This window comes from Trachymyrmex septentrionalis, unplaced genomic scaffold, assembly GCF_001594115.1.
Source record: "Trachymyrmex septentrionalis isolate Tsep2-gDNA-1 unplaced genomic scaffold, Tsep1.0 scaffold134, whole genome shotgun sequence".
Lineage (NCBI taxonomy): Eukaryota > Metazoa > Arthropoda > Insecta > Hymenoptera > Formicidae > Trachymyrmex > Trachymyrmex septentrionalis.
Window position 1 is genome coordinate 818296 of NW_017304482.1, and position 11334 is coordinate 829629.

At 33.2% G+C, this 11334-nt stretch overlaps 2 protein-coding genes and 2 long non-coding RNA genes across 4 annotated transcripts in view; 2 read left to right on the top strand and 2 right to left on the bottom strand.

Annotated features, from left to right (window-relative positions):
- Nucleotides 1–366, top strand: part of LOC108757200 — a 12833-nt gene extending 12467 nt beyond the window's left edge. The window contains exon 3 of the long non-coding RNA XR_001939889.1: nucleotides 356–366. This is a non-coding gene — a long non-coding RNA (uncharacterized LOC108757200). The remainder of the gene's footprint in view (nucleotides 1–355) is intronic.
- A 159-nt stretch (nucleotides 367–525) lies between these two features.
- On the bottom strand, nucleotides 526–1473 carry LOC108757199 (mitochondrial import receptor subunit TOM7 homolog). Its single transcript, XM_018501614.1, has 3 exons — nucleotides 1256–1473; nucleotides 862–910; nucleotides 526–657 (listed from the first exon to the last, which is right to left on the bottom strand). The coding sequence occupies exons 1-3, from the start codon at nucleotides 1353–1355 to the stop codon at nucleotides 642–644; spliced, it is 165 nt and encodes a 54-aa protein (XP_018357116.1). The 5' UTR covers nucleotides 1356–1473; the 3' UTR covers nucleotides 526–641.
- Nucleotides 1474–4065: 2592 nt separating this feature from the next.
- LOC108757198 (DNA-directed RNA polymerases I, II, and III subunit RPABC2) lies at nucleotides 4066–4969 on the bottom strand. Its single transcript, XM_018501613.1, has 3 exons — nucleotides 4797–4969; nucleotides 4453–4605; nucleotides 4066–4341 (listed from the first exon to the last, which is right to left on the bottom strand). Exons 1-3 carry the CDS (start codon nucleotides 4823–4825, stop codon nucleotides 4131–4133), a joined length of 393 nt encoding a protein of 130 aa, XP_018357115.1. The 5' UTR covers nucleotides 4826–4969; the 3' UTR covers nucleotides 4066–4130.
- Nucleotides 4970–6376: 1407 nt separating this feature from the next.
- LOC108757210 lies at nucleotides 6377–9087 on the top strand. The gene is made up of 3 exons (XR_001939891.1): nucleotides 6377–6509; nucleotides 6754–6948; nucleotides 8819–9087. It is a non-coding gene; the product is annotated as an uncharacterized LOC108757210 (long non-coding RNA).
- Nucleotides 9088–11334: the final 2247 nt, after the last annotated feature.

Consider the following 11334-nt stretch of genomic DNA (forward strand, 5'->3'; position numbering starts at 1 on the left):
ATATATATATATATATATTGTAATATGCTCCATCAATTTCTATTTGATAACATTTGTTTGAGCGTTTGTAGACTGAGATATTATAACAGTGCAAATATACTATTTGTAAAATAGAAATATTAAAAAGAGATGAATGTATGTGTTAATGAATCAGTTGGATATATTATCATAAATATACAGGTTATGAATTTAATTTATGCGCGAAAATCTACATTAGCTCTGCGAGTTTAGTTTTTGAATCCAGAGTGGATCAAGCAACTCGATTGGCTCTATGCCAAAATGTTAATACCGAACGCAAATGAGATGACATGTAACAGAAAGATGTGAGTCGTCAAACAATTTCGAGGTAAAAGAGCAAACGGACGTCTCCAATTTGCAATGTCAAACCCACCTTTAAAGAGAACTCCTTTTTATTCCTCATTCACTACTCATCATTGTCATCACAAGAATGTTCCTATACACAACATCTTTTAAAAAACAATTAATTGAATTTCAGTTAACAATATAACATTTATTTAATGAGATACAATCTATTATTCTGATAATTAGAAACATTGTAACCTTAAATAAAATGTATCCATGCAACATCAATGGTATCCATAATTTCTTTTGGAATGAAACCTATGAAACCTATGAAAGACTCACTGCCATAATAAGCTGTAAAAAAAAAACAATGTTACAAATGGTGCTCTCCATTTAGTGACTCAAGTCGACACAAATGTCATTCTTTTTTTTTTTAGTTCTGAATGTTAAGATAGAATGCTATTTCGACTTATGTTACTAAACAAAAAGTACTCAAAGTCCAAATATATAAAATAATAATTCAAAACACTTTTGTCAAATTCTTTTACAATCGCTTACTTCATAAGGGTTAATTCAGGCATGCCTGGGTCAGCACCTTTGCTGAATCCTAAAAATAAAATATTGAAACTTTTTAGTATTGCTATGCAAACAAAATAATAGGTTTGTTTGCGTTGCTTGTACTGTTTGCACACAGTATCTTCGCTTTTTTTCCTTTTCAAACTCATATATACATATATATTTCGTTTTGAGTACAAACATTTTTAGATGTCAAGCAATGCAAACCAGTCAAATCTATCGATCGGGTATATTCTATGTACTTGGCGTTTACAATGCTCACGAGCACTATTGCATCCTTGTTTAACATTTGATGAATAACAAGGATGAAATGATGATCGCGAGAGTAAAAGAATAATCAAGTGGAACATATCCATTATAAAATTTGAAAACTAACCTAAAAAGAGTACGGCAGGAATAAAACCCCATTGAAATACAAATTTGCTCATATTCAGAACAATGACTATCCTCTGTTTCGTAGTCGGACTTAGAACCATTTTATATTAAGATTTTTAGTAACGCTTGTGTCAATCTTTAAAGATCTATTTTTACATCAAGCAACGTAAAACAATGTGCTCACGACAAATTCAGACAAATTGCGACAAACCGCGACGACTAAAGACGTCCAGTGTTGCCAACTCGTTGAGAGCTTTTCTTTACGGGCATGTTCCGATGTTCGAATACCTACCTGGGTGTTGCTACTGCTGCTTGAGAAGCAGAACACGTTTTTGAAGGCACAGAGGAGCACGTAAATCCTATCCAACTACTAAATTTCGATTACTAAAAAGAAAAAAAAAGCAGAAAGTACAAATGGTATAACACAACCATGGTCCACTATGAACATAACTATTAAAAATAATTAAGGTATAGAAAGTAATTTATTTATACAAAGACGTGTTTATGCAAATCTTCAAAAACAAAAATATTTTTCGTAATTATTCGGAATCGCTTCCTCGGCTCAAATTTTAATAAAAATATACTTATTCGACGTGTTTTAATTCAAAACGAAAGAATCTGGCAGAAAAACGCGGCAGTTTTGTTTCCGAAAGTTATTAAGCGTTAAAGTTTGAGACATTAGAGGTTTTTCAAGCCTGTTGGCTATGGGATAGAAAGATCCGAGGACCTTTTTGTACTTTGTCGTATATGACAAAAACTTATAATTAAATAACATCTTTAAAAACACAAATTTTCTGCTTTAAAAACAAATTCACTATTTTAAAATCATAAATGCACTGCCTTAAAACATAAATTCATTACTATAACAGAGAAAAGCAGTGAATTTATGTTTTAAAGCAGATTCGCAGAATTGTTTTGCATTGTTGACATATGTAGCTAACAATGTTAATGTTGCACTTGTTTTAAATTTCACGAAATATTGTGACCACAGCGCAATGCGCATGTAACCAAAGTATGTATACATTGGTACACATAAGGGTGATATTTTGTTTGTGTCTTTTTGTTGTACGACAAATTTTTCAAGCCTGTGTTGATTGGATAGGATAAATAGATCCGAAGATCTTTCTGTTCTGTATACATTTGTCATACAACAAAAATGCACAAATGAAATAGCACCCTTACGCTGTTAGTATGTATTGTCCTTCAGCTGGAGCGCTGGGTTACATACATTCAAACCGTATATAACAGCGCTAAGCATTTACAAGCCGTAAGGGTAGAATGGATTAGAATAGGGGATAAAAAAAGTTTTATATATCCCCTGCACTATTAATTCTCCATTATAATTGGTTCAGAGGATCAAATGGGAATTTTCCACGGTCGTTTTTTATTTATTAGATTATTGAATTCTATATAATGAAAATGTTTTTTGAAAATAATCGAAATAACGGTATTTTTTTTTCGAAGAGTATGTTCGATTACGTTTGAAATTCCGCTAGAAAAATCTCTCTGAGAATGGAGTCCCATGAAGTGTATTTACTATCGCGTATTGCATAACCGCGTAACCAATCAAAAGCGATTCGCTGTTGTGATTTCGCGTTTTACTGATTATTTATTGATTACGTGGTTACACGATACGCGGCAAATATACCTCATGGGACTCTACCCTAACAATTTTCCTCTTGAAACTACGAATTTAAAAAAAAAACTGTATTCTTTACAAATTAAAACATTTTTTTTCTTTTTTTCTAAATATTTCGAATATTTTCAATTTCTCAATTTTCACACCTATTCATTCATCTTTGTGATCTTTTACCAATTGAAAAAAAATTGTTCCAATTCTGTGCATTATATGTGAAGATATATGCGATTGAAAACATTGAGATAACACACACCCGTGCGTTTTAAAATCTCAAATCAAATATAGTGCGCTATTTGAAAATTAATCGGAGTTGGCGAAAGAAGACCTTAAAGTCCTGTTCCTCTACTTCAGTAAGGCTGGCCGTTTTTAATAGTAACTCGTCAGTGATTTAAATGATTAAGGTTTTATCGCATCACAACGTTATTTTAATTTTAAGCAAGATCTGAAATTCTCTTTGCGACTGTCATGGGGAAGTACCCTGAAATCAATTATTCTCCTAACATTTGGCTGAATGGCATTTAGCATATAGCTTACGGCATATATAAGTGATCCTTTAATTTTTGCAAGCCTTGTAAGCATCAAACACCCTTGATAATACTTGTTACTTGATAGTTATAAAAATTTACAGGGCCGTACGTCTTTAATAATTATTAATAATACTTTGTCAATATATTATTGATTCATGTTTTATCAATTTCATATTATATCTCTACGTTGATTTTAAAATTATATTGGAAATTGGAATAAAATATTTAAATAAAAATATTTGTCACCTTTTTTATTAAAAAAAATATAACCAATTCAATTTTTGTAAGTCTAATAAAAGTCTATTAATTAACGCAACGTAAAATTATATGAATATACTGAGAGAACTGATGTTTCATTAATTATAATGCAATTGTAGAATAGCAATAACTGTAAGGTACCAAGGCTACGTTCCAAAACTTCCTCTCCGAGGAAAATTTTACTCAAAATATATAGTATACATAATGCACACTATAACATATAGAGTGAAATCTTCGTCGGAAAAGACGTTTTGGAACGTAGCCCAATATAAAACCCTAAAATAATTTACGTAAAGGATATCTAGAAATAAAAAGGGAAGAATTTAGTAGTCTCTGATACAATTTAGAAGTAATGACTTAGAATAAGATTTTTTTTCATATAAAATGCTATTTACTGTACCAATAATAAATATATTTGTCGAGAAATAATATAATTTGCTTTGAGGTCGAGATTAATGATCTATTATAATTAGTTCGTCGATACCCCAATCTTCGTAACTATTATCAGGCAGGTAGCGGCGTATAATTATAGGAATTTTTCGTTGCTTTAATTCCTTCATAGCAATTTGCAATGGGTCTGTCTCGCCTTCTAATTCTACCATCACAGGAGCACACATTGCTATTTGCAATGCTCTTGTGCCAAGAACTCTTGCTCTTTCATATCTAAAACATCAATTACATGATATTTAAGAAGCTACTCATACACATGCACATACACATACATACATATACAAACACAATATATATATATATATATATATATATACTACATACTTAGTCATATATCTTGTTGTTATTCTCTTTGATCTTTGAACACCACCAGTAGCTTCATTCGCATTCAATAATTCGATATTTTCACCATCATCTTCCTGAGGCTCTAACTCAATGTTGTCCTCGTCATCTACATCGTCGAAATCATCTGCGACTCTACAGAATACAGTTAAATTAATTACAAACAAGTAATCTGTCTATATAAATTGTAATTAGTCATCAAATTTTTTCTAGCGCTTTCTAATTTGCGATAAAGAATAATTGTAATAAAAAAGAAGTTTGACTATTTTAATTAAATAATGCGATACAAGTAACCTATACACCTCAAACAATTCTTGATAACTTACTCGTCTCCGTCGAAATCTTCATCAGCCATTACTTATTAATTTATATTTATTATAGGAATGTGTATATATTTTGTTTTTGGTAGTATTTATATAACTCCAATATTCCAATAAAAACAATTTTAAATTCGAACAATATTTTCACATCAGATTATTGCCTAGTTCAAGTTCAGACCGAATGCATGGAACGCAGCAAACGTTAAACTAGTGTTGCTAGAATGTGTTTCTTTTCTGGCGCATGCGCATTGATAGCGTTTTCATTGGCAAAGCTGGATCGCCAATTAATTAGGCGCATTCAGCGGATGCTATTTCATTTGTGCGTTTTTGACGTACGACAAATATATGTACATAGATACATATTAGGGATCGATTATGTATCTTCAAATGAGGTGAAAATTACAAAAGTGAGCAAATTCACTAGAATATTCATAATTTAATTGGTCAATATTTAGTAATCTTTGCTCACTTTTATAATTTTTACCTCCTTAACAGTTGAGTGAGCGCTCGCTGTTATTGGTGTATTTTTTTAGATCATCCAATCAGCATTTTAGATCTGGAAGAATACATCAATGTCAGTGTCACATGTGTGTTTTAAAATAATAAAAAAATAAATATACTCTTTTAAAAAGGTAGTTAATACTCGTCACATCTTATTTTTAAGCTTTATTTTCATACTATTTATTTTTTAAACAAATTTAACTTTCATTCTATTTTATTTACTTTTTGTTGTCATCCTTTTTTAATTTATTTATTATAAAATTATTGGTTCCTTTCCTTTACTTTTAACAGAATATTTACTTTGCAATTGTTAAAAGTTTTCTTCGCACTAATTAAATTATATTTTAAAATTTGAAGGAATAGTCTTATTTCAGCAGATATTCATAAAACAGTTGCGTTCTGCTGAACGCACCCATTGTTATATGTATATACAATTTCAGTTTTACACTTCACATTTGAAAATGCATTCACGTTTTGATGTGTTTCCGGTTTTGTCTTATTCACGTTCTGTTGTTCGTACTCTTATTATAGGCACTTTAGTCCGTACTAGCTCTTACTTGAGATACTCTGTCGCTATTTCATTTGTGCGTTTTTGACGTACGACAAATATATGTACATACATACATATTAGGGATCGATTATGTATCTTCAAATGAGGTGAAAATTACAAAAGTGAGCAAATTCACTAGAATATTCATAATTTAATTGGTCAATATTTAGTAATCTTTGCTCACTTTTGTAATTTTCACCTCTTTTCGAAATCCATAATCGACCCCCTTGGCTGTGTTCAGATTTCTCACCGGGTGGGTGATCGCTGAAAGTACTGGAATAGTTTGGGAATCTGAACGCACTTTAAAGAGTTCTCTACATAGAAGTCATAGATGATCGTAGAGTCTTAAGTTGTAGGAAACCAACCAATCACAATCAGACATAAGGGAATATTCGATTAGAATTAATTAATTTCTGACTTAAGATTCCACGATCTTCTACGACTTCTATGTAAAGGACCCTTAATAGCGTATTCGACCCAAATGAATTTGCTCCCATTTGGGTCGGATTATGTTTTACTATTGATTGACGTTACATATTCCACCAGGAATATTCCGCTAGGAAAGCATATATCTCATTAATCCAACCTACGTTAATGCAAATCCACTCGGATTGAAACGCTTTAAGATAAGAGAGTGTTCTACATGCTCAGTTACAGCAAATAGTAACGTAAATATATTAGATTTAATATAAATTACAGTTATAATAAATTATAGTTATAATATATAACTAAAATATATATAACTAAAATATATATAATAATGATGAAAGATTATAAGATAAATATCTTACCAATATCTTAAGTTCCGATTTGTAAAACTTAATAGATGATTAAATATTTAGCTCCTTTTGAGTTATGATTTATACTGTTTATAACACATAGATATAATGTGAAATTTAATTTTTTGTATAGATGCACGTCAAACGCTGGGATAGCACAAGAAGTCTTTAATGCGCCACTAGCATCTATTCCTCCTGGGTGGATAGAGTAGGAATCTGAACGTTTCACCTAACCAATGAAGGCACTCAAAAGGAATCTGAATGCTTTCTGGATGTCTAGGTGCACCCGGGTGGAAAATTTGAACGCAGCCCTATGCAGGACAGAGAGGTTGTTGAATCCTTTTATTCTACAGCCAACAGGGTTGAAAAATTTGTTATACGACAAACGCATAAATAAAATAGCAATCTTTTATATATACTCTATATTTGCAGCTAGGCACTCTAATTATAATGTTTATTTCTTGAGAGATCAATCAGCGCTTTTCTGAAAATTTTCAGTCATATTTAGATAATTTTTCGGTTATGTAGTACATATATGAGAAATTTAGAGAAAATAGGCACAATAGAGAAGCTATCAGCGTCAGGATTGTGTGGCTTAGGATGCAGTTTACATGCACACTGTAACACAATTGTCCACTACCAGTTACAACGACTTTTGTGTAGGAAGTTTTTTTTCTAGCGCTGTGATTGTCTTGTGCGTAATTGGCTCATGTGCAATTGCTATACACTCGTGTATGGCTCAGTGACAGGAAGTCTGTCATTTCGAAAAAGATCAAATCTCGGTTTGAATCTCGGAGCGCCCTGATATTTTTCTCGTATTGTCGTTTATTTCTTAGAGTAGTGTATAGCAATTGCACACGAGCCAATTGAGCGCAAGCCAATTACAGCGCTAGAAAAAAATTCCCTACGCAGAAGTCGCTGTAATTGGCAATGGGCAATTGTTACAGTGTGCAAGTAAACCGCTCTCTATTTCTTACAGCTTCAGGCCATTCTAAGGCCATTCTACATTGGTCGTATCGTAGATGTCACAAGCTTGTCGCTTCAATCAATCCGATGCTTCAATTTTAAAGTCATATGATGCTTAAAACGCTTCCGGCGCTACGATACGACTAATATAAAATGACCTTTATATGCATCAGGATTAGCTACAAGACAAAAAGGTCCAAGATTCTTTCTGTCTTGCAGTCAATTAACACGCTTGAAAAATTCGTCGTACCACAAAAACGGATGCATGTAATATTAATCAGAGTGCGATTACATGTAGCGCGGTACAGAAACTAATTAGATAACTGTACAACAGGAACTGCGCAAACCGTGCCACTTTCTTCTTTTCTCTTTTATTATACCTCCGGCACACCAGCACAATGTTTGTCGCGCGCGATAAGCGATATCCAATGAGTGTACAGCTTTATTGATGTTTTCATTTTAATGATATACTCTCATTGGATATCGCGTATCGCGCGCGACAAACATTGCGCTGATGTGCCGGAACTATTACATGTAGCGCGGTAAGAGACATGGGTCAGTAACAAATTCACTCAACAAAGTTATTAAGTACATTTTAATAAAATTAATTGATTTAAATGCAATTATTAAGTAAATCCGTTGAAAAAATAAGAGTATTGATAAAATATGCATAGAAATAAATTAATATATTAAAAAAAATTTATATTAAAGTTTATTTATCAGCCGTGTCGCTTACCGCGCTACATGTAATAGAAGAGAAAAGAAGTAAACGGCACGGTTTACGCAATTTCTATAGTTACCTAGTTAGTTTCTGTACCGCGTACCGCATACCGTGCTACATGTAATCGCTCCCTGAGGATGCCATTAGGGTGTCGTCTCATGACGCGTATCGCTGTACGCACGTATTCGCCTATTGAAGCATCCGCCGTTTTATGTACGCGACAATTGAGTTTTTAATGTCTCATGAACGGTTTGTGCATAAGCGGATTAGCAAATCGCCAATTACAGAATTATTCTATTAGATCTTACGTCCCGGAGAGGTTCGGCCGGTTCCCGGTTTCGAATTAACCCGAGATTCTAGGTTTAAAATTGTTTCGCGATCGGCGGTTTGCGCCTCGAAATAAGTCTCGGCCGTGTTTGTCCAATTAATTGATTGGCTAAAGCCGGACACTAGATACGCCGACTATGGTGGATTTCGGATCGCTCCACGGTTGCTCTCTCGCTCTTTTTAGATAAGCGAAGAATCTTTTCAGCACTTCGGGATAATTGGGACAATTTGCGACGGCATGCCGAGTAACAGTTAATACGGAACGTGTACTACAGGATTCGAAACGTTCAAGAAGCCGCAAATGAATATACGACGCGGAAGTATAACATTCAGGGCATTTGATGGTACCGCTTTTCCTATGCTGGAAGAATAGCGAAGATACGCAACATGCACCACGTGGAGAACGGACTAACCGCCAAGATTTGAATGTCGATAGATGCGCGCAAACGCAAATACGTGGGACATATGCTAAGGGCAATTCATCGGCGACAGATTCCAATTGTCCGGAATGTGGAAAGAAGTCTCTTACCATGAAGTGCCCGGTCGGATATCCTCTGGTGTTCTTGAATGCCAGTGAAGAATGCGGAAGTTGTATATCCGTGTGTAATATCAGTGCACCATTTACACTGTTTCCAGCGAAAAAAAATCTTACTATAGTGATAAAAAGCTTTATTTTATTAATTTTTTTTTAATGATTCATTACTGATTGATTTTTATGATTCTTGATTTTGTGTGTGTGTGTGTGTGTATGTGTGTGTTTGTGTATGTTTGTTTATGCACATAATTTCTTTGTTTGATTTTATCTAGATTGATTTCTTCGAAACACTGACATATGAAAACAAAGAAGAAGGAAGACGAAAATGAAGATAGAGAGAGAACGTAATTGTATATTAATTTATTACTTTGCATTATTATGCAATTCTATCGTCACTGATGTTTTGGATTTAAATTGACAAATATTATATATACTATAATAAAGTATTTATATACCTAACAAAAAATTGAATTTTTAAAAAGATAGTTAATACTCAAATCTGATTTTTAAGCTCATTTCAAAATTCATTTTTAAACAAAATACTTTATTCTATGTGTATTTATCTCTGTGTGTGTTGTCATTTACTTTAATTTATTTATTATAAAATCATTGGCTCTCTCCCTCTGCGTTCAGCACTTTACTTTGCAATTGTTGGAAATTTTTTCGCGTTGATTAAATTATATTTTAAGATCTAGAAATATAGCCTTATTTCAGCAAACATTTATAAAACGTGTTCTGCTGAATGTACCCATTGTTATATGTACAATTTCAATTTTACACTTCACATTTGAAAATGCGTTTTGATGCGTTTCCGGTTTTATTTCATTCATACTCTGTTGTCTGTATTCTTATTATAGATTCTCTAGTTTTGATCTCCTAAGGGCGCATTCACACCTTGATGAAAAAGCGGAAAGTAAAAAAACAGGAACCAATCAGAACTTTAGGTAGTCTACAATTTTGGCTTTTTTGTACTACTTATTATCAACGCGAGTTCTGATTGGCCACTGTTTTTTCACTTTCTGCTTTCCGTTAAGGTATAAACGGAAAAGCGGAACGGGGAATTAGAAATTATTAATTTTTAACGGTTTATTAATTAAAATACTTGTATTTAATACATAAGCTGAAAAAATAAACATATTGATACAAATTGCAATGAATTAAGTGAATACAATTTTTTTTAAATAAATACAAAAGTGTATTTGTCACTATATCGTTCCGCTTTTCCGCAGAAATTGTGCTCCATGCAATATTAGGAGATCAAAACAGCCAAAACAGAACACACAGAAACGCAGAAATCTAGTAAAGTTTAGTTAATTTTGTCTTTTGCATTTCCGCATTTCAGTGCTTCATGTAATGGCACTCTCAGATTCAAAACGGACAAAAATAATAAATGGTTCAGAGGATAATCAATGAATGCCTAAACGGAGAACACAAATCGGAAGTTGTCGTTCGATAGATGGCGAGAGATAAGGACACCCGACGATCTCAGGGTCTCTATTCTTGAAAAGTATTACATACAAAAAACTAGGAAAATACTATAGTATGCATTATATACTATAGCATTTCTCTAGTTTTTTGTATGCGATACTTTTTAAAAATAGGGCCTCTGGAAAAAACGAGTCACCCGGGACTGCGTTTGGATTCCCACTCGGGTACTCCTCAAGTGTCATGCTATCTTTGTTTAATATTCGATAAACAACAAGGATGATATGACATCTGGAGAGCACTCAGATGAGAATCCGAACACAGCTCTGGGTATCAATCATGAAACTCTACCTCTAGGATGGAAAGTGAAAAGTGAAAAATTTCTCCATTATTTTAATGGTAAAAAATTTTCACTTTTTATCCTAAAGATAAAATTTTATGATTGATACCTGAGATGGCGGTTGTATTATAGGAATATTCCAAGTCAGGCTGGTCGAGCTTATAGAGATTTTGTTTAATAATATCGTCAGAATTATACATCTGAGACTATATTCGGATCCCCACCTGGCCAATATAAACGCTCTCTAATGGTGCGATTATATGGAGCGCAGTATGCGGTATAGTAATTAACTAGGCAACTAGGGAACCGCGTATCACGTACCGCCTATTTCTTTCGCTGATATTACTATACATGGAGTATGGTTAGTGCGCGGTTTGTGGCACGGGCTAGACAAACTCAC